Here is a 24,873-nt window from a genome sequence, read left to right as displayed (position 1 = left end):
CAATAATATACTGCAATACTCTGTTACAAGTAGAAATAAAACAGATGATTGGATATAGTTGTGGAACTATACAGTATAAGCTAATTTATGTCAAACGTGAAACGTCATAGCCTTACAAGTTACAATGGAGATCATGATGTGAATTATTCATAATACTCTAGACTTCATCTGGAAACCTGATTGGACTTAAATTTTACAGTATTCACAGCTACTTTTTACAGACTGCGCAGCCTACAGGGAAGTGTTGCCTTAATATTACATAATATAAATATATAAAAATGTAATCACAACCTACAGATTGCCTAGTTCACACAACTTGCAGCCAACACCACACAAGCTTTCTCCAGCCACAGATTAGATTACAAAATCCAGCTCTCATACTGATTAAATGTGGATCACTTCTCTCTCTAATCAGATAACAGCATGATTACATCATACTGTACACGCCCGAATGCATATGAGCTCGGCAAGCACGTGTACTTTCCAAAAGTTAGCAAGCCAAATCCTAGGCCCTTCATTCACTAATGTGTGTCACTATTTATAGACATGTCAGACCAATGTTGTTGAGACACTGAATATGCCACATCATTCTGTACAGACACTCTAGCTAGCAGGTTTAAATAAAGGTCGTCAGTGACAAAACAACAACTTACCGGTACTATCAAGGCCAGACAGCTTAGCAACAGAGCCATAACAATACATTTGATATTCAGGCAGAGTCATGTAATCAAGGAGAAAGGACGTCGTGGGTGACTGGTGAAATTAGATTTAAACATGGAAGTGATCATTTTAGAATGCACAGGTACACTAAAAAATAGTACATTACATCGCTTAGCCGAAACATGTTAAATAAGCCTATTCCTTGTGTAAGACATAACGACCCTTTCCATTGTGTAAGCTATGATTAATGGCTCTGAGAACCGCAACCCACAATTCTAACGAGACTAAAAGCCCAGCCAGCAAAGCAAATCCTTGAGCAAAGAAAATGAAGAAAATAGGAATAATAATATATACAAAGACACAAAGTATAACTTTAAAACTGAAAACATGAGGATATGGTGTCACTCAGTTGTTTTTTAGATATGTTAAGTGGAATCTTTGGCCTACGGCCGGGTGGCAATAGATGAAAGGTCATGCAGTCACAAAAAACAGCAGGGTTTGAGATACAGTATGTATAGGAACCAAAGTGGTGGACTGTGGACACAATTCTAAACTGACATTAGAAAATTATGATAAAACAAAAGAAGAAATAATGACAAACTAGTCCTCTTCGGGCAAAGGTCCCCACCAGGATAATACCGTTTGTGATGTTTAGACAAAATGTGTGGGATTAATATAACATTTTTTGCAATGGTCTGGTGGTTGTATAACAAGTCAATAAAAATAAATATATACAGTGATATATAGTGAATTATTAAGGTTTAGTAGTGCACATGGAAAGTTGTACACAAATGAGTGCAATTATAGGTGTAAACTGAAAATGATCTGTATAGCGCCAGCATGAGGCTGATTTGATTTTTTTTCAAGTGGCAATTCTTCCTCAGCCTATAGTGGGAATGTGTGTGCATAATCCCACGGAAATAGCACGCTGTGATCATGATTTGAGGAATTTTGTTCAAAATGGACCAATCCTGCAAACTTTGGAAGGCAATAGCCAATCGGGATGTCAGACAAATCGTGTTGATCACATGACTATATGGAGATAGTGTATACCTTTTTTCCCCGATAACCATTCAAAGCTTTATTGACCAATAGTAGTATTTTGAAATCAATTATTTGACGCACATGGCAGGAGTTTTAACAGAATATTGATCCATATTGTATTTGATCAAAAAAATCCTACCAGAGTTCTGCGAGCCGAATGTTTTGTGCTGGACTGGCCTGGTATAATTTAATGGAGTATTTACTTTACCGTAAGCGTTGAAATAATTTTCTAATCAATGAAAACATTGTTTTGTTATAATTCGTGTCAATGTACTAATTAAGTAGCTGTGTCAGCTGTGATAAGCAGGATAATCAGCAGTTAGCTCATCATTATTTGAGAAATCAGGGTGATTAAGACTCATCTGCTTCACGTTGGGGTCTAATTATCACCGTGTCCGGTTTTACAGTATTTCTCAATGATGGCCGGCTGACTAGCTGTTGATTACATAATAATCTGAGGCGGCTACTCTTTTGCTTCGAACTTTACTCACATCTGTGTATTTAGCACAGGTGAAGCTCACAATGTGTGCCAAGCCCAGCAGACAAATAGATCGAGGCAGATGTAGAGGTTATCTATTTATTCTTTGGCTTCTGGAGGAGGTTATCCAAGAGTCCATTAGTCATTCAGAGAGGGACAGACAGCCCTCTGAATCTCATGAGGAAACCATGGGGATAGGCTACACTACAAGCACATTAATTAGCCCCCAAAAAAGGAGTCTGCACAACCTTGGTCAATCATGTTTAAATTGTTAACAAATATTGTGTTAAGTATAAAATGAGGTTTTAGTTTAGATATGATCATAATGCAAATTAGGTAAATCTTGAAGTTAATTGTTATTGATTTCTCCTTCGTAAGAACATCATAGCAAAGCATAGCAAAGGTTTTTCTAACTTAAATATTGTAGTGTTATGGAGTTTGTATTGGACAGGAGAGGGACTTCCAAGCATCCCTCGGGGCACACGTTATAGTGTTTAGTTTGTGTATTTTTGATTAGTCCAGACCAGGGGCCAATCCATATTTACTACGCATGGTGGCCAAGTGGTGCCAGAATTTTATTAGGGCCAATATTAAACAATTAGTATAAGATAACCTCTCCAGCGTTGCAGCTTAATTACTTTTGTAAAGGGTAAAATCTAAAAGACATTTGATAATTGTCATAACCAAACTTTACTCAGCTGATAAGGCCAGGGACGGATTAACCCCCACGAGGGCCCCTGGGCCGCGGATTTTTTCAGGGCCGCAATTTTTTGCAAGGCCCCCATAGCCCGCGTGTGTGCAACATTTGTGTGCTTTTCCGTGTTTTTATCATGTTTTTAACCTAAATTTAACCAGATCAATAGCCAATGAAAGGCCCCAGGAGTCCTTTTCAGGGCGTCAAACTTAGCACAGCGCAGTCCAATTTCCCCCGAAGGGCCCCTGAGAGCCAAGGGCCTCTGGGCCACGGCCCCACTGGCCCAATGGCTAATTTGTCCCTGGATATAGATTTTTGTGAATGAGGTACACTGTAATTAAAAATAATTGTCTTTATTGTCCCCCCAGGGAATTCCGTATGTGTTTGCGAGTGAGCATAGTGTAGGCCTATTGATTTAGTCTTTATTGTAGCCTATATATTATTGTTTATTTCTGTATTTATTGTCTTATCTATTGTCTACTGTGCACTTTCTACTTTTTAATCTACTTATTCTGCAGTGAGACCCTGCATTACCCCCTTGGCGAATCAACAAAGTGTTATCAATCAACACATTAAACAATCTTCAATGGATAAATGAACATCGAATATTTCACTGTGTACCTCTGTAAAGTTCAATTCACCTTTCTGCGTTGTTGCTGGTTTCACCACATCACCACTTTGGAAACCAACAGCACGTCAGCCTCCCCCGGCATGCATGCATGCACAACGTGACCAGCTCTTCTCCGTCAAAGCACCGCTGCACCCCAAGCACTCAGCAGATGCGTCGTCCTTGGAGATTTCCCTGTGCAAACAGTATACCCTCTTCCCCATCTCCACCACCCTGCTGCCTCTCTCTCTCTCTCACACACACTCACAATTCCTCTCACCACCCACCCCCACCCCATGATTTCACACCAATGAGCATGCTGTGTGTGGCTAGTCTGGCTATACCCCACTCACTGCTGGCATCATCAGCAACTGTAGATTTCTTCAGTCCAGGGCATTAGGCATACATTTAGTATACCATACATTTACATACAAAACACAACAGCGCTGAAAAGGCAAACAGTGTACTCTACTTGGGGGACAGAGAGTGACAGAAAGAAGGGGAGAAAGTGAGTCAAGCGGCTGGCACACACCACCAAGAGTCAAGGTAAACATTAACCATCTACACTAGTATATGCATGGACTGAATGTTATGTAATGCATCTGAGGAGCGTTGGCGATAAAGAGGGGCGATTATCATCGTATGGCATTTCCCCAGGTTTCAATTTGAGAAGACACATTGTTTGCTGAAGTGAGTTGTGGTTAATAATAAACACGGCAATGTGCTAATGTAAATCAAATGATTGTTTGTTTTCCCCCTTAATTGCATTTCTTATAATGCTTATTATTACCGTTAACGGATGTGTGCAGAATGATGTGTCATAGTATGACGTAGATTTGCCTATGTGTGTGTTTTGCTTATTCATGCATCCACTCGGTGGTACAACATTTTCTGTGGGCAATTGGACATCAGTTCACAGCCTCCCTCCCTTCCCTCCCTCGGTAGCCATGAGGCTCTTTCAGGCCAGCAAATGTCACTCTGATTCACATCGGAAGTCTCAAAGGATGGAGGGGGTCTTTGAGGATGTTTATCCAGACCTCTCCATAACTCTCTTATGCATCTTCCTCCCTCTTATAGGCTCTCAGTAATTGTGTAATATTTGCTTTAGAATTTTTGATATTTGCCAGTCGAGCCTTGTAAATAAATCCCTTAGTCATTATCATCTTACATTATACCTGTGCATGTGTAAATTTACAGTTCATTGTACACAATGAGAGAATATTGGTTCTTGAGTGTATATTGATACTGTGTGCTGCAATTTACAATTTAGGCATTTAGCAGACGCTCTTAATCCAGAGCGATTTACAGTAAGCAAGAACAAAACATGGTAATACATCAAATACATAAAACAAATTGTCATGAAGAATCATACTTAAGATAAGAACCTAACAGTGGAATGTCTATATAATGAAACTATGCACTATAGAGTGCTATGTCTACATAAAATAGACAGAGCTATGGTTTGCAGAGGAAGTACAGTACAGTACAGTACAGTACAGTACAGTAGAGTGCATGATGTGCCTGTTGAGAAGTAACACAGCATGCATAATGTCAACGCTGTCATCACATTTATGCCAGTCTCGGACATGGAGCCATATTTCTGCAATGCTAAATGAATCCGACAATCCCAACAGATTACAGTGATGTATACTCTAACGTAGTCAGTAATGCAGAGCAGTAAAGCATCTCGGTACAAATCACTGAGCCGTGCTGGCAAAACAGAATGTACACATTTTTCACACATTAGCGTAATATTACGTCTGTAATATTACGTCCCACTCCCGAGACGACATCAGTGCCATGCATGGCGGCTAAGTGTGATCAGTGATTTGGTCTGATATCCAGGGCGGTCAATGGCAGTAAATGTGTTTAAAAAAATTGAAATAAAAGAAATGCACAAGGGGACTGTAGGCTCTGGGTGGGTTGCATGCTGACCCAGGAGGCTTTAACGAGGAGGTTATTTGCATCATCAGTGACACCCCCGCTCTGAGAGAGTGAGGGGGGGAGAGAGAAGAGAGAGAGAGAGAGGAGCAGGGAAATATACAGGAGGTGGAGGAGGGAATGTGAAAAGCGTAGAGGCTTCTGGGTGGTTTGGGCAGGATTTAAGTGGCGTCCATGATTTGTGTGAGCAAAGGTCTCCGCCTCCTGAACATCTGTTGTCCCGACTCCATTTCACGAGTCATCAACTTTTCACCTGTAATGACATAATAGGGATTGATTATTGATTGATCATTTTATTAAAGTATCGATTATCTATACTATCTACACTATTTTGTTCGGTTAAATTGATTAGATCAATTAACCGTCCGTTGCATGCACGCCTACTAATGAGTGATTTAGCTTTGCCCCTGGCTCCAGGGGCAAAGCCATCACAATGTATTCATCATAATGTACTGTATGTGTCCCCCAGGCAACAGCAACGGCAGCCTTTCTAAACATGTCAAGTTCAATAATGACTCATGTTTTAACTGTAACAATAAAGTAAGATATTAACCAGGCATTTTGTGTCTGGAAGCAGGAAGTTAGCACTTTCCTGGTTCTCTCAAAACAAAAAGGGGGACTTTTTGTTCTGTGGCAATTCGGGCAAATACAAGTTTATGACACGTTTTGTTTGGCAAGTAAATAGCCAATCCTTTGATGATTTCTGAAGCGTAAATGCAATCACAGTGCTAACCTGATCTGTCCAATGTAATGCTAGTCTCGCGTTGCCAGACTGTTGCCTCTCGTAATTTCCAAAAGCTTCCGTCATACAGTCTGAAGCAACGGAAGCTCTGATCATGAATAAAATATAAAGCGGAAGTGGAGCCTCCATCCTCCCCACTTCCATTTCGTCTTTACAGTCGCGCAAATTTATCCTAATATAAATATAAATATAAATTATCTAAGCCAGCGGTTCCCAAACCTTTTTGGCCATGCATGCACGCCCTGTTACCTCCTGACCTAGCTGACGCTGACCCACATGGAAATATAAATCGCATAAGCTATATAGAGACATACATTTCCTTTTTATCCACATCAATTATACCGTATGCAAATATATTAACCTGATTATGGCATATACTGCATGTATATGCAGAATAGGCTATATACTGCATATACTTGCCATATTATTGGCATAATATGTTAATATATTTCAAATAAAACCATAGCAATCATGTCACGCATCCCCTGGAAGGCGACCGCACACCACAAGGGCTGCACCCACCACAGTTTGGGAACCACTGATCTCTTGCTGCCTAGCAGAAATGGAAATAAATATATTTTAAAATATACCTGACTCGGATTTCGGGAGGGGTAGTTGGCCTACTACCAGACTCTAGCATTCAGAGATTGTGGAATAGTTGTCAGGCTATACGTGAGACTAACGTAATGCTGATATATAGCCTGGAAACCAGATGAATTTGCCTGAGCAAAAACCACAAAAAAAAACAGATTAGCCTGATCCTGCTCGGTTGTGATAGACATGAAGTTGTAGGGCACCACTTTTTTCTTATCTGCACCTTGGAAAACTGTTGGTAGGTTCCAACAGTAGACACTACACCGCATTAAGTTATCTTATAAAAATCACACCCGTGTGAAGTGAGGCGCGCTAATATATTCAAGTCTAACTCATGTTGATTAGGTGATGTAATGGTGATGTAAAACAAACAGTGCAAACACAAACATTAAACGCCATTAACAATAAAGAGACAATATGACATAATGAGTCACATTATGACGTACATTTTACGTTCATTGTCAATGGCGTTTACAAAACAAACATTGACCTGTATATAAAAAATAATAAACCCGGCCGCCCTGCGGACCCTAGACTATAGTGGCCAGATTCTGGGCATGTTATATGCAAACATTTCAGGAAAATAGATGAACATTCCCCTAAAATAGATCTACAAGCTCACTCTGCTTCACAATGTAACACGTTCTGAGGTTGTTGCAAACGCAATGAGCACTTACTATGAGACCTAGCAGATCATGTCTGTCTGTCTGTGTGTCTGTCTGTCCCGCTATCCAAATATGGAGTGTGTTGCATCAGCAATCACTCAGCTCCATATATGGGCACAAAAGGGGCCAGGTCCACTCAGCTCCATATATGGGCACAAAAGGGGCCAGGTCCACATATACAGTAACAGCGGGACAGACACACAGACAGACAGACAGACAGACAGACAGACAGACAGACATGATCTGCAGGGTCTCAGCTGCGTTCGCTTCCCGCGTTTGCGTGTCTTACTGGTAGATCTGCTATATTCAGTGAAGTGAGTTGGTGTAAATGGGGGGAAAAGGAGTGGGACAAGGATAAACCTGTGGTGGTGGTCCGCGGTCAATGGACAATAATAGTGTTTCAATGGTGAGGGGCTGCACGATGAATCCATAATTATGCAATCGTGAAATTAATTCAAACATCTTATTTGGTCAACGCGCAGCTGTTGCATCCTGCCCTTTATCTCCTCGCCAGTACAAAAGGGTTGATAACCAGAGCATTGTACAACTCATCTCTCAACCCATCCATGAATCCATCTGTCCATCCATCTGTTGAGGACTCTCTACACAGTGCAGCAGCACTAGATAACGGATCCCGCTCTTCCTTATCCGTCATATTATTATATAAGCTGTGTAGCTCATTCCACCTCTCCATGCACGGCCAGTGGACCAGTTTTAATCCCATCAGTGTTTAACTCACGCAGGCAGTATAAGGATCTTCACCTTTCTGTTAATAAAGTATTCAATCAATCAATCAATCAATCAAAAACTGCAGGGACAAAAATGTTAGTCCCTGTCGGCTTTTTTGAAGGAAACATTGAATATCGTTAACCTGACTCCGCCAGATTGCGGCAGTATTGAGTTCACAAGTTCCCTCCTCCTATAGGAGGCTGCATCTGGGCTCTCTCAAGCAGAAACGATGAACCTGAAGCAGCGGGACAAAAATCTCCATAATCATTTCGAGATGTATACATCTAATGTAACATGTATAACCCGTTAGGTTGTGTTTATACATTTCCGCTGTGACAGCGCTTCAATACGTCACCAGTCTCGCGTTGATCTAGCGGACGCATACCGCTCCGATCAGGATTTGATCGGAGTGCATTGTCTCTGGCCGAGAGTGTCCAGATGGGAAGCAGGAGGAGGAACTCACTGCTGCCACCAGCTGGCGGAGTCAGGTTAGAATATCGTTGCTGCCGGGCAGAAAGCTTGAGTCAAGGAATTCTGAGGAAGTAAACATATATCCCTTTATAAAAGTATTTTTTGTAACTCTTCTCCAAGAGCTGTATTATGTAAGTTAGTTTGCCTCAAAGGAAGTATAACCTTTGGACTTTGATACTGTTCATCTTTAGTAAGGACTTACATGATTGTTGCGTATTATGTAATCTATTTAACTTAATCCTTTGTTTGCTCAGTTAAGCTCAGTAGCAATGTCCTAAGAAGACAGTAGTGACTGTTTCTTCAGCTCTTTATCTGACCAAGTCAATCAACAGACCCTCATGTGACAATGCAATGTGTTAAGGTAGGTATAACAACTGTACTGTGAAATGTGAATCCCTGTTGTTCAAAGAGCCACAGACTGGATTTCCATTGCATTGACAGCTCATGTAAGTTTTGGCTCCCTTACTTCTTGTCTTGCCGTTGTGTAATAATGTTCCGAGCATCCACTACAGATTCTGCATTAACACTTGTATCTCCACATTTAAACTTTTATGTTTTGTTGTAAATGAATGCCACACAAAGGTCGCACAAAAGTAGTGAAAATAGCTGATCTATATAGGATAACAACGCCTCACATCGCTTCAAACTGTGGGGAATTTGTGACGGAGGAATAGAGGTTTTGCCCTTTCTTGCTATTGGTTGTGTTTATGAAGGGTCACTAGAGATGGAGTACTTTTAATAAACACAATGGAATTAGTATAAAGGCGGTTTAGTAACACTCAACTAAAAACACTTGAGTGCATACCTTGTTGAATAGATAGAGGACATGGTATTGCCAAGGAAAGTTGACCAAAATAAGTTCAAAGCTACACAACTACAAAATCTTAATAATTTTGGATCAATTGTGCAGCCTTACAAGGAAAGTAAATATTCCTGGTAAAAGGTGCATGCTTATGAACACCCGTACATGGCCAGATTAATTGATTAATTACTTGAGATTGTGGACAAATCCTGGATGTCATGAAGAAAAATCTTTAGGTGGTCTCTCTATATGCTGAGGAAGGTGGTGATATAATATAGCTAGAAAATAACAGAATGTACGGTAGTACAGTTGCATTGTACTAGCCTGGCACAGCCAGCCTTCATCTGCCTTTCCAATGCATATCGACCCACGCAGTGGTATTAGTATCGCAATGCGAGGCTAGCATTGTACTGTGGTGTGTATCTGTCAAGAGTGATGTGGAACTACTTTGTGGACCAGCATTGCTGGATATCAGTATCTGCACTGACTGTTACATAATGTAGCCTGCATGCTGTAAATAAAAGAGGATAAATATGGGCGAAGAAACAGCTGAATACAGGGAGACAGAAGGAGAGAAAAGATGCAAACAAGCAGGCAAGTAGATCCATGGCATTGACAGAATGTCAGGATGGTGGTCCACCTAAGTGATTCAGACGTAATTATGGAGGCCCGTCCGGAACATCATCTGAGTCAGTTGAACACCGAACTGACAGACGGGCTGCCAAGAAATGTGTTGATCAGATGGTCTGACACACATGGCAGACTCCTGCTGTTCCTGCACCACATCAGATGATCTGACACACGTGGCTAGTGTGGGCAATAGGGCTTCCGGTCAGCGGGGAGGTCAGCTAGAAGGTCCCGGGTTTGATTCCCGCTGGGGACGCCGCGGGCGTGTTCTCTCTGCTTTGGCGCTACGTAACGCTGGCTGCCTGTTGCTGTTTTAACACTTCAATTTCCCCTCGGGAATCTATCTATCTATCTATCTCTCCTGCATGTCATCAGTGGTTGGCAAAAGGCCCTTTCTGCGTGTTCTCCCAGTGTCCCCTAAGGTATAAAAAAGAACATGCAGTAATGCTGTCTCTATAGAGCGTCGCAGTCCCTCCCCCTCTCAGAACGGACGAACGGCCCAGGAAGTAACTTACCATTCATTTCAGTCATAGCCAATTCAGTCCGTATTTATTTAAAGACCTTTTAAGGCTCGTACAAAGCCAACTCGAGTCGTGAGAAATCATGACAATAAACTAATTTTTTTGCACCGAATAAATAATCAGAAAGAATAAAAAAGGGGCAGGGTACAACACTGTGTACATACTTTTTGTCCAAAATGCTGAAACTACACTCCCATGAAGCATTGCGACTGACGTTCACTTCCTGGAAGGCTGGAATGAGAAATTGCCTGGAAATTGCCCGCGTTGTGCACTGGAGTCGTCAGTCGTGTAGTGTTTGTTCTTTGATTATAGTTTCTAGTCTACATTAAAAAGTTTATCTGTTCTTTTGTACCATAACATAAGTATGGTGCAGTGCTTTGTTCCCGACTGCAACCACCGGCCTGGTGTCAATATTTGCCGTTTCCACACTTTCCCGAAGAACAAGTCGGCGTTCACATTATGGACGAGACGTATACGATGATATCACAGCTTCAATGTTTGATACTTGATAACAAAAATAACAATCACAGCTTCAATGTAATGGATAGCATATGTTCTTACCTAATCATTACATTTTATATAAATCCAAAGGTACCACCTCATGATTTAAATAATGTATAATGTATTTTGTGTTACTCGACTACAATTAATTGAAAACCTTAGTTACCAGGCAGTTAGTTACTTTATAGATTTTGGTTATTATTACAAAATATACACTTATAGCCAATCTACAAGCTTACAACATGTCTCATTGTTTTGTGATAAATTGTATACATATAATAACTTGTGAAACATGACATTCTGCACAATGAGTACTACAAGTAACTTCTGATTACCTTGACTGTACTTAACAGAGTATTTCTACATTGCAATATTGATACTTTTACTTTTTTTACTAAAACAAATTGAGTACATGCACCACTGCATGGCCATTAAAATATTAATGTGTGTGTGTGTGTGTGTGGGTGGGTGTGTGTGTGTGTGTGTGTGTGTGTGTGTGTGTGTGTGTGTGTGTGTGTGTGTGTGACTGTGTGTGTGTGAGATCTCCTGCTGTACACTACTGTATTTTAACATCAGTCATCATAAATAATGTTGTTACTTCTGGCTGGTACTTGTGTTCTCCCCTGCTGTTTATTAATTCGTTAATTAATTTGTAATTCCCACTATAACATGAATTGTTTGAGTCAGTTTGATTTATGTAGACGTAGAGAGATAAACGTTAGTTACTAATTCTGAACTCACCATAACTTTGTATGTCTTGTTCTTCATACTGGCTCTTACAGAGCCAATAAGCTGGCCTTGTGAAAAAGAACATGCCAGGACATGGCCAGACTCATAGTGGTTTTCACCGCGGCGGACACTCTTTTCTTCATTTTTAAAATACCGTAACATATTCGATAAAGAAATCATTGTACCTGCACATGTACCTGTAAACGGTATTAGAATACTAGTGTTCTAATATGGCGGGTCAACAGGGGGCAGTAACGATTTCCACGGAAACCGCAACCTCCACCAATCACAGACGTCGACATCACCGGATGTTTGGACTTTAGCATTCTGGGTAATGAAGTACTTCTCCGTGAGGTCGCGCATAAAGATCGTTTTTACTAAAACTAGAGTGATAGCATGCATGCTTGGGGTTTCTACAGGAGCATATAGAACCATTTTACAACCACGACCACAATGGTAAGTGTACATGGAATTGTTACGATATTATGGCTGATACGAGAATTCCCTATGGTCCAGGTGAATGGGATTTTTACTTCTGGGTCTGGCTCTGACGTCACTGCGGCGCTCTATACTGCCTACCCCGTTCAGCCTGATGGAGGGGAAAGGAACTGGTTGGAATAACGTGATACTTCCACGCGTTACGTCCTACCGGGGAAACTCCTCCCTGTCAGGTCCTCGTGCATTGAAGGAAGCATGAGTCATCAGTTCAGGGTTCTCCCCAGGTTGGCAGAGAGAGAGTAGTGCCCAGGATTACAGTTTAGCACCGGGTGAAAAATGCATTGGCATGGGATAAAAATAACTTGGTACTGGCTGAAAGGAAATTGACTTAGAGAATCAATTTAATGGCATTTCTATCTCGGAGACCCCAATTTCTATTGTAAATAAATAAATGTTAATTTAACTCTGAGAGTACACTCAGAGTTACAGACCCATAAGTTTCCATTAAATGGAAACTTATGGGTCTGTAACTCTGAGTTTGGAACCAAATTTTGGTTCCAAACTATCATTTAGCTGGGGACCCCCTGGAACTCCCTCAAGGACCCCTGGGGGTCCCCGGACCCCACTTTGAGGATCACTGAGTTAAGGCATTATCTGGTAGCCAGTGATGTAAAGTAACTAAGTACATTTAAGTACTGTACTTGTGTGTTTCCAATTTCCAGTACTTTTACTTCTAATCCACTACATCTCAGAGGCAAATACACTACGGGGGGAGAGGAGGGGCCCGGGGTGACTGACAGATCGGTGAGATCCAATCAGGGCGTGCGCAAATCTCTGCCGCGACCCGCCCCTCCAGACCAGAAACCTAACACATTAGCTCAGGCTACCTGGTACCCAACATGAGGAATGACTCCTGGTACCACCTGGTAATACTTATAATCTGTATTGCCCCGAAGGATATTCATCTTCTTCACAGGTCTGTTCAACACCCACAACAAAACAACACATACAGTAGTACAGAAAACATTACACCAAGACAATACAAAAACATGAGGTCCCCACTGTGTACAGAACCATCCTAACGTTTGCTTAATGCAGACACGTTCAAAGTAATGCAGCAGCATACTTGCATCAATACATACACTGGTGGATAATATTTCTGGTGGACAATATACAGTATTTTAAATGCAACATATTTGTTGTATAGCTGTAATGTAAGAAGAACTCAAATCCTCACCGCCGGTTTCATTCAAGCATTTATAGCTAGCTACGCATCTGTTGAAAAGAATAAGCAGCAAACAGGACAGGGAAGGAAATCTTAAAATAAACCTCAATGTAGTTAATACGATGCGTGGTTGAATACACACACACACACACACACACACACACACACACACACACACACACACACACACACACACACACACACACACACACACACACACACACACACACACACACACACACACACACACACACACACACACACACACACGCACATGCACACACGCACACAAACACATACACATGCAGATTCCTCTTTTATCTACAGCCCCAATGGGCATCTCTGCAACAGTTAGACACAAGCATTAGACACGCGACATCACATGCTGCATGGCTGAACAAGCTTTGCTTCCCAACGACTAGATGTCTTTATATAAATAGCCCAGCAGAAGCACGTGTCTGCACCAAATGCAGCCTGGCAGATTTGGATTTGTTGATTTGGGTATGGCTAAGGGTGTGTGTGACTGTGTGCATGTGTGCATGTGTGCATGTGTGTGTGTGTGTGTGTGTGTGTGTGTGTGTGTGTGTGTGTGTGTGTGTGTGCACGTCCCACTGGGAGGAGACCCCGGGGCAGACCAAGGCGCAGATGGAGGGATTACATCGACTCACTGTGTGTGACTGTGTGTGTGTGTGTGCGTGTGTGTGACTGTGTGTGTCTGTGTGTGTGTGTGTGTGTGTGTGTGTGTGTGCGTGCGTGCGTGCGTGCCTTGAACCCGGGGCTCCCACTCGCCAGACCAACTCGCAACCTACCATGTCAATCGGGCTGAGCCCGATTGGCAGGGCTGATGTTGCGGGCTGGGTCTTGGCTGGGGGCTACAATCACCCCCCCAGTCTTTTGAAGCGCGTCCTCGCGCTTCTCACTTCACAGCGCGGACCGCCGCACACGATGTCCCTCATGTCTCTCGTGTCCCCATGAGTATCACGTGTGTGTGGGGATTGAAGCGGGGATTGAACCCGGGTTCAATCCCCGCTTCCGCGTAATGCTACAATCGCATCTACGCTGCTGTTCGGACAGAATCCTATTATATTGAGAGCTGTGACTGAGACACATACTATACAGGGCATATACTGTGTGCAGCTGCCTCTCATCTGCTAATGCATTATTCTAAGCACCAACAGTGATCTGATGGAGATTATGCATGCAAGTCCTTTTCTCACAGAGCTGCACCTGTTGTCTATCCGGCATCAAACTGTGTCCACACACAGTGAGCCTCATCTGTCTCCCTGCGTCTGGTCATGCATCAGCATAAAAGTCTACTGTAACTATATTATCTGGTTAGGATGCCTCTCAGGCGTCTCCCTAGGGAGGTCCTCGATGCACGTCCCACTGGGAGGAGACCCCGGGGCAGACCAAGGCGCAGAAGGAGGGATTACATCGACTCACTGGCCTTGGACCGTCTCGGGATCCCCCAGGAGGAAGTCACTATAATGTTGCTCTGGAGAGGAAGTCTGGAGCTCTCTGGTAGAGCTGTTGCCCCCGCGACCCGACTACGGATAAGCGGTTGAAGATGGATGGATGGATGGATAGATGTAACTACAGTGCAATGTACAGTATATTAAATACCTGGCCTTTACTTTGGAGTTCAGTGAAAGTGAAAGGCCTGCTTTGCAGTGAGGCTGTGACCGAGGGTACCTGCTATGTGCGGTTAGTCTCACGTTGCCAGACTGTTCCCTCTAGCAATTTTCAAACGCTTCCGTCATACAGTCTGGAGCAACGGAAGCTCTGCATGAGTAAGCAATAAAGCGGAATTGGAGACTCCTCCCCACTTCCATTTCGTCTTTACAGCCGCGCAAATGTATATCCTAAAATAATAAGAAATCACCTAAGCATAATTATATAGCTTGTTGCTGATTATTATTATTTTTATGTCCCCCTGCTGAAGCAGCACCATGAAGACCAGACTCGGCTGTCTGTCCATCAAGTCCGACTCCTACAGTGACTTCTCTGAGTTCCTGCCGTCCAGCCAGGAGGCTGCAGCCAGGTGTCAGAAGTGAGTCTGACATGCACGGCACACACCGGTCCAGTGTGGATGACACTTCTGATTTAACCCTATAGAACACTAGACATATTTTTATGTCACACCATCACTAAACACGAGTATATTTTACCCAATGTAAAATATTCCATGAAATATATTTATCATATTGAAGTACAGCAATACATTTGAGGTACTCTCCTTGAATATTGCATCATGACTTTTCACACACACACACACACACACACACACACACACACACACACACACACACACACACACACACACACACACACACACACACACACACACACACACACACACACACACACACACACACACACACACATAAAAAAAGAAAAATAGATATGATAGGAGGGCAAGTCCATTGTAGCTTGTGGGTATATGTTATTGTTCTCTATCACACTATCACTAAACACGGGTGAAATTCACCCGAACACCTGCCTGTAGAAAAAGAAACAGGCATGTGAGCAGGGAAACAAACCTACCTTCTATGATGTCAGTGAGCATCATGAAGGTAGGCTACTGAAAGACCCACCCACCTCAGACATCAACAACATTATGAAAATTACAAAAATATAATAGGTCTGCGTGAAGTATTATACGTATATAAATCACTTTGATTGAGGAATATAGTATATATTTTGTATTGTAAATCATATAATTTAGCTTATCGTGTTATTAATTAGTCTATGATTGATATAAGGAACAGGTGAGATTTGCATCTCTATTAAATATGCACAGAAACAGTGCTTTGACCTCTTCCAAATCGTCTTGTGTGTTTGATTCCACCAGACTGTCGACAGCTGAGGTCGCGCAATGGTCAGAATCTATGGATCTCCTCATCTCACACAAACGTAAGTGAAAAATAAAATATTGGGCTCATTCTTTGTATAGGTGTTATTAAAACATTTCTACCCAAATAGTCAGAATGTATCTTACCTTTATTATTATTATTATTTTAAGTATTGACTTATTCTGTGCTTGTAATATATTATTCTAATTGACAACCAGACATGTCTGGCACTGGGTGCCTTGGAAAGGGATCTATTCTACAGTATTAAAAGGTTATCCACCCCTGGTCTAAAGCGTCACCAATGACACCATTAGTAAGAAAGAAATAGCTACTCAGATCAGGTTTTGTGTTCTATTTTTCACATCCCACACAAGTCAATTTGTGCAGTCCATTTTCCTCCCTTCAATGCCTACAGTATTTCTTAAAGAACCCATTTCTGGTTAGAGACGACCGCAGTGCACAATGAGTCACATGCAGCGCAGTGCTCAGCTATGACCTTCCTCTTGGAGAACATGTACACTCTGTACAATTGCTCAAACGAATGCACATGCAGTACATACTGTAGTGTTCATTATACACACAATGCCATACAGAAACTGAATCACACTAACAGTCCATCATACACCTGCAAGTGATTGATTGATTGATTGATTGATTGACGGATTGTATTAACAGTTTGTAGAGTAAGCACAGTTTGAGAAAAGCACGGGTCAATAAAGGTCTTCTAAGAGGATTGAAATACAAAGCAGTGAAAGCACAATGGCTTCTTTACATTGGCGTCTTCCATTTTCAATTCATCAGACAAAAAATACATAATTATACTGCAGGACTTTGGCTTATTTTTAACCGGGGCCATGTTTCAAATTTCAGCCACCCCCGTAAGGGTCATTGGTATAGACCAGTCGTTAGTCCTACAACTACAACCTATCTCAAACCCTCACCCTAACCTCCCACGGGGCAGCAGCACACCTAAACCTAACCTTAACCCATGTCTAACCAATGACTAGTCTAAACTAAGTAAACGTAAGTGGTCTCACGGGGTATAGGCAGGGCGTTCCACATTTTTGTGGCATGAGCGAAATGAATGTAACCAAAGGCAAACACAAACACACACATATGCATTATGCAGGCTGCTGTGTGATGCTATATCATCATTTGATGAAGGGGCACCACACATACAGTAACATGCAGTGTAAATACACCGGATTTAGCAAGAATATGAGTTTCCATCCGTATAGTCTGAATACAGAAAACAAAAAAAATCAAAAAAAGAGTACAAAAAAAGGCCTAGACAAAGCAGAGCTTGGAGGAGCCCAGCCCAGCCAGCCTCAATGAGGGTCATCCAGGCCAAGATCTACTTTCTCAATGGAGAAAGACTCCTACCCACGTTTCCTCAGGTCAAAGATGTTCCCGGAACATTGTCAATTAACAGGACACGCTCACAAAGCCAGCGAAGGTCTGTCTGACACACGTTCTGCTGAGGGGGCCCCTGAAGGACATTATGCACAATCAGTCATCCTCTACATGACTCATACAACAATAGAAACCGCCACTGGACCACTTCTCTCAGCCCATGCATGTGCAATGTGCCACAACTATACAGCTTAGTGCTCGGACAAGGTTCTAAGCTTACCATCCTGCCCGCAACATCTTCACCTTTTGTGCAGTAAGCATACATTGCCTTATTGCACAATCCAAGGAAACTTTGAGAAGGAAAGGAAATGGTCACTTGACAGCGCTGCGCCATATGGCCCATGACACTTTCATGGACACGCAAAAAAATGCGGAATTAGACTAGAATTAGTTCTTCCGGGTGCTTTAAAACGCCACTGAGCAACTTCCACTGAAATGAATAGCGGGGGACGGGGCTGTCGCTCCGGTTCAGTATCCTTTTAATACTCTATGGGTGACCGTCAAAATCAAATGGCAGTCCCTCAGTCAAATTTGGTCACATATATATATATATATTATATCAAAAGTATTAACAAGAGCGTATGATTAAATAATAACTATATGTCAGATCAACTGTAGTCTCATGTTGCCTGCAGACTGTTGCCTCTCGCAATTTCCAAATGCTTCCATCATACAGTCTGGGGTAAAATCGCTCAAATTTATCCTAATATAAATCATCTAAGCATATGCTGCATGCTTAGCAGAAAAGGACATAAAATAAAATAAAATTATATATATTTTTCCGTGAACGGAAATAGCAGCTTCCTTACTCGGATTTCCAGAAGGAGAAGAACACTGGTAATTTTCCCTGAGAAGTATAATGGTTTTGTACATACAAGGTTTCCACCCAACAGCGATGATAGGCATTTAGGCATGTGCACGCACCACTCATGTGTACACATAAGTAACATAATGTGAGCAATATAGGGACATGATGTCACTGCTCACTGTGTTCCCGGGTTAGGACGTACAGTGAGTAGAGAATGTTCTCGCTTTTAAATTTGATTTGCCCCTGACTTGATTTGAACCCATCATCACACTTCCTGCGCTCACCTCCTGTGCTTTGTCGCTAACCGTATTGTCACCACCGCTGGCCCTGAGCTAAATAGCCTTATAGCCTGGCTAATAAGCCAGACTAATATCACACAACACTGCAATTTTATTTTTTTGCCAACGGCTGATTCGGTCTGGCTTATTAGCCAGGCTAAAATAGCCTGTGTATACACCAGTGGTGTGCACAACGTGGGCTCCGGGGAGCCCCAGGGATCATTGAGGGGGTTAATAATATAAAATCACTGGCCCCTTTTGTGCCCATATATGGAGCTGAGTGGACCTGGCCCCTTTTGTGCCCATATATGGAGCTGAGTGATTGCTGATGCAACACACTCCATATTTGGATAGCGGGACAGACAGACAGACACACACACACACACACACACACACACACAGACACACAGACATGATCTGCTAGGTCTCATAGTAAGTGCTCACTGCATTCGCAATCAGTTTAACCACTTTAAACCTACATTACACCAGCCAATCTACAAGCTCACAATGCTTTGCGAGGCGATGTGTTGTGCAGCTTGTGGATCTGCTATTTTCCAAAGATCGTGAAAAATGTAACATACTGTACATAACATAAATCTTGTCCCTGGCATGAAACATTTTCAGATGCGAGTGCGGAATCACCTTTGCGTTTGAGTAAATGGTCCTCCTAGTAGCAGTAGGGAATAAAGTACAGTTTTAGACAGTGACGGAGGGGCAACGGAGGGGCAACGGAGGGGCGCCGTCTCAAGCAAACTTGAGCCACGAGAGACACCACCGCAAAAGTGCACAAGTTTTGGCGCATCAAACGTTGGGAAGTTCGGCGACTCGGCCCCGTTGCAACCCGATAGGCACAAATCATGTTCTGGCGACAGTGTTTTCCCCGACTGCCACTCAAAGTCAGTGGCTACTGACCAATCAGTGTGCAGTGTCCTCGCACAAGTGCACTGGCCAATAACAGTGCATCCTTACTCAAACGCGAAGACGCACTCGCACTAGTGCACTCGCTTTTCGGATGGGGTCCTCGTGGCCAAATACTAAAATAAATTACTTGGCGGCCCATGACATGAAGGTTTGAGAACGAGCTGGTCTAACAAACACAAATACATAATATTTGCCTCACTAGCCCTATTAAGTTCCGTAAGCAATGATTTTAGTTTCCTGTTGTTCATTTTTAACAAGAGACTATAACTTTCTAATTTCTATCTGGAGTTTTCTTTCTTATTAGACTATACAGCACTTTTTTGGAGTAAAGTTGCTCATCTTCTCACTACATTTCTCTATGGAATCGACTAACCCTTTGTAAAACAAACCCGTTCAGGAGCAAAAAAGCGGTGGAAACAGCATGCCAGCATGACACAGGCCAGTAGATAAACATGCTCCTCGTTATCCTTGAACGATCAAAACATAAATAAGGCTTTGGCATAAGTGTTGTGTGATGACTTATTTGTGTTCCATTCGTGGGAGACGTTTCCTGTTTCCGGGAACAATCGGGGCAATATCTGTGTAGAATGCACATTATATTGTTGCACGCTCCACATGACGGAATACTGGAAAAAAAAACACCATGAAGTAGCACAGTAGCAGCCACGCTGTGCTGCTTGGAACACGCAGTGCCATGATGTGATATGCGTTACCGCCTCGCTCCCTCTCACAATACCTGATTCATGTGTCCATTCCAGATGGCCTGGCTGCCTTCAGGGCTTTTCTCAAGACCGAGTTCAGTGATGAGAACATTGAGTTCTGGATGGCCTGTGAGGAATATAAAAGGATCAAGAACCCTGCCAAGCTGGTGTCAAAAGCCAACAAGATCTACAAGGAGTTCATCGATATCAAGGCACCCAGAGAGGTACAGTATAGGGGTGTGCGGGGTATTGCTTGTTATGAAAGTAATTACACAATTAGCCCTTCACTAAACCCCAGCCCAAAAAACGATGGTCCAATGCCAATCCAAATAGTTTAGCAACCGTCGCTATGCTGGACAAGCTTTCGTCACCTCATCGCTGTCAGTGTTATTTTGCAAGGCTGTGTTGTTGAACACATACACAGCTTTACATCGGGAAAGTTACACAGCTGACCCACCCAGGTGATGGTAATAATACTAATGACCACCACAGTGTCTTACCGTGCAACATGAAAACTCATGTCGGCGGTTGTAAAAGTTGATTGTTGGATACTATTTCTCGCTCTGTCATTTCCTCCTATTTCTAAATCATTGAAATCATGCACATTTTGAGAGCACATATAATAAGCAATAATACACGAGAGGGTGTTGAACGCCTGCAATGGTACAATTCATCAATGCTACAGTTCCGAAATGCAGCGCAGAAGTGCATAAATGACGATAAAGAACACCCTCAAGTGTAATATTTCAATTATAACAGTTACCCTTAATACTAAGATAATCTCTAAAAAAGATATCATCATTTTTTAATGACAGATGTAGTCACTACTCACTGTATAATTGTCATTTGTTCCCCGTGCACGTCATCATGGCAGGTGAATGTTGACTGCCACACCAGAGAGGAGACAAAGCAGAGGTTGGAGGAGCCCAGCCCAGCCAGCCTCAATGACATCCAGGCCAAGATCTACTTTCTCATGGAGAAAGACTCCTACCCACGCTTCCTCAAGTCCAAGATGTACCGGGAAATGGTCAGCAGGAAACACTCACAAAGCAAGCGAAGGTCTGTCTGACGCAGGTTCTGCTGAGGGGGCCCCCTGAAGGACATAATATGAACAATCAGTCATCCTCTTACATAAATGCATTCTCAATTCACTGTGAATCCCAAAGCAGTACTTTCTTCAAACCTTTTGTGCCCGAGGAATACCAATGGGCAAGTCAAAATCTCAAGGTGCACCTGTATTCAAAGAAAAGTAGCTGAACCTGTGTGTGTGTGTGTGTGTGTGTGTGTGTGTGTGCGTGTGTGTGTGTGTGTGTGTGTGTGTGTGTGTGTGTGTCATTATAGGCAAACATTTTATCCTATAATGACATGCCCAAAATAGGGATGCCAGATTGGAAGTGATTAAAATATCTACAGTATTTTTAGGGTATAGAATTTGCCAGTGTATTGGGGAATTAAATGTCAACTCAAAGTTAAATTATATATATATATATATATATATATATATATATATATACAGTGTATATGTACAGTTGTATACATTGCAATAATCATGTGTGAATTCTACAAAAGCTCAAGGCACACCTACTTGTCTCACAGCACACAGTTTAGTAACCATTGAACAAATTCCAACCAGGATACAAGTGATCAAATAATATGCTTGACTTTTTTTTTCTCTCTTGTGAATAATTATTTTAGATAGCACAGGCTTGTGAACTACACTGTACAGAGAAGGAGATTGGAGGAGGTGAAAAGTCATAATTTAACTTTTTTTCATCACTCACTCCAGGAGTGAGTGATGGGAAATGTACGTTTTCATAGTAAATGCGACCTGCAGTCGCAATTAATATAAATGGAAAAGCACATATAATGTGGGCATTTCGGCATTATGTCCACCTCCAGACTGGGTTGCCTATCCAGGGCTGTGTACTGTAAGTCATGAGTTGCGGCCGTCAGGGCACAAGGAGGCTGAGGCATGTTATTCAAATATGGGGTTGAGTGGATGTTGCGTTTATGATACAGTATAGGGCATTTTTAGTATGAAATAGGTTTGACGCTCATTGTCAGATGACTCCAGTAGAAAGACATTTACCTAATTTGGTGACGATATTTTTAACATGTGTAATTCAGGTCTAGTCGCCCGCAGGCGTATGCACGAAACAATCGCCCCTCGACTTCTCTGCGCGTTCAAAATAAACGCACGCCTCTCATTGAAAATGAATTACTAGGCGTGTCAGTCACACGTCTGAAAAGGCCCACATTACTACCCACATTGGGACCCACATTGCCCACACATTGCTGCATTCATGACTTTTGTTGGGGAATAGACCACTGGCCAATCATAGCCGTATCGGAATGGAATTTGAAAAATAGGAATGATAAATGAGTACCACAGACGAAAAAAAGACGAAAAGTCCAAATTTCATTCTGACCCCTCCACGAAAAGGCCTCGTTGTCCTGACCCCACATCACATGACTGCAGGATATGTGTACTGATTTCTGTTGAGTTGAGTTGTGGACTACATCTGTACGAGTAGTAACAAAAAGTATGTTCTGGAAAATATGTAGAAAAAAATAATAATAGAAAAACAAAAAAACACAATTACAGTACATAGCCTACAACAACGGTATATACATAGCCTACAATAAAAAACTGTCCAACTGTACTACATGTCAGACAGGCATTTGTGATTTGTGAATAAAGCAAGACCTATTGACTTTAATTGAAAACTGACTCATATCACTGACTCATACTGTATCATATTAAAAAAAAAATATATATATATATATATATATATATATATATATATATATATATATATATATATATATATATATATAGAGAGAGAGAGAGAGAGAGAGAGAGAGAGAGAGAGAGAGAGAGAGAGAGAGAGAGAGAGAGAGAGATTATCTTGAGCTCAGCATGGAGATTTCAGACATGACACGATCAGGTTCAGCTGTGAGCAAGCAAGAGGATACATTAATATGATTTATAAATAATTCTCCACAGGGGGGACTAGAGGGGGGGGGACTAGTGGAGAAGAGATCCAGTGAAAGACAAGTCATTTTATGCTTGGTTGCACACTGAAAATAGCAGATCTACTATTTTCAGAGTGCAGCCAAGTGTAGCTATATAAAATCAGGCATAATAACGACGCCATCAGGGCAGCACCAAAACACATTTTAATGTAGACTGTAGAAGACACTAAAACATTTCAGAATACAGATGACTATAATATGACAAACTACACGGAATTGTATTAAAAAAAAAGACTATGGCTAAAATTAAATCCAAATTATGCTGTTAAAATCAAGTTTCAACACTGATGCCAGTCCATGAGTTGAGGAGCCCTGACAGCAGAGGCAGGGCTCGGCCAGCAGACCTATGTATAGCCTACATTACTGTAACTTTGTGACAACTGTAATTTTGATTAGAAAACATACATTCCGAAACTTTTTCATGTCTAGGACCCCCAAATTGACACTCATTATCCCGCGGGACCCCATTTAGAAAATACATGCCAGGGTGCATATGAGAAGATTTTTACGGCTCTAGCAGAGATTCTCAACCCGTTTAATTTCAAGGACCCCACAGTTTGACATGCATTAGTTTACGGACGCCCATTTAATGGCTCTCTGAGACCCCCCCCCCCCAATGTATATTGTAAAATCAAAGTTAATTTGAAGTTAAATGCTTGTACACTCTCTGAGTTATAGACCCATAAGGGTCCATTTGGTTCCATACTATCATTTAGCTGGGGACCCCCTGGAACTCCCTCAAGCACCCCTGGGGGTCCCCGGACCCCACTTTGGGAAGCACTGGCATACAGTACATACAAAGTGGCACTAGATCTAGATCGAGTCAATAGTTCTGGTCTGATCTATAGCTTAGTTGTGACTGTAATTGTCTGTGAAAGCCAAGGTGCTCTATAAATAAACGTATTTACTTTATTTACTTATTTGTCATTCCATTATACTGTATTTAAAAGAAATCAGGACATACATACTAGAGCACATGGACAGTTTCAATTGAGATCAGTGCTATAGAAATAGGTAAAAACTACAATTTAGTTGAAATAAAAATAACTAACAATTATCATAATATAAAGAATATAGCAACATAGAGTAACGCAATATTTTGCATTATTTTTTATTCTGTTATTTTTTTATAAATCCTATAACCAGATTTACCAGACTGAGTCACTGCTTCCAAGAAAAAAACAAGACATGAAAACATCAAACATTTATGGTTGTTATTCCGCGTTGCCCTTTCAGTATCTGGGACACCAGTAATATGCCCACCAAGAAAATCACATACATTGATTTTCTTGTTGCCGTGGATGTGTTTAGTCAGAATAGTCCCAATGATGGAGAGAGTGTTGAAAGTAGGACATCAGTCTACTCTGTATAGACAAAACCACATCTGGGCCACTTT

At 41.9% G+C, this 24,873-nt stretch overlaps 1 protein-coding gene and 1 long non-coding RNA gene across 2 annotated transcripts in view; one reads left to right on the top strand and one right to left on the bottom strand.

The window, feature by feature from the left end:
* The window catches only part of LOC308320344, a 319,513-nt gene that overhangs the window by 3,569 nt on the left and 291,071 nt on the right, over positions 1-24,873 (bottom strand). The gene's annotated exons all lie outside the window — the stretch shown is intronic.
* On the top strand, positions 15,418-21,684 carry LOC308319796 (regulator of G-protein signaling 8-like; the record flags this gene model as incomplete). The annotated part of the gene is made up of 4 exons (XM_080769983.1): positions 15,418-15,518; positions 16,320-16,381; positions 20,499-20,665; positions 21,316-21,684. The coding sequence occupies 4 exons, from the start codon at positions 15,418-15,420 to the stop codon at positions 21,508-21,510; spliced, it is 525 nt and encodes a 174-aa protein (XP_080626109.1). The 3' UTR covers positions 21,511-21,684.

Source organism: Protomyctophum bolini (genome assembly GCF_963924005.1).
Source record: "Protomyctophum bolini genome assembly, chromosome: 8".
In the NCBI taxonomy this organism is placed as follows: Eukaryota; Metazoa; Chordata; class Actinopteri; order Myctophiformes; family Myctophidae; genus Protomyctophum; species Protomyctophum bolini.
The sequence above is the reverse complement of the archived record's forward strand: the minus strand, read 5'-3'. Positions and strand labels throughout refer to the sequence as shown.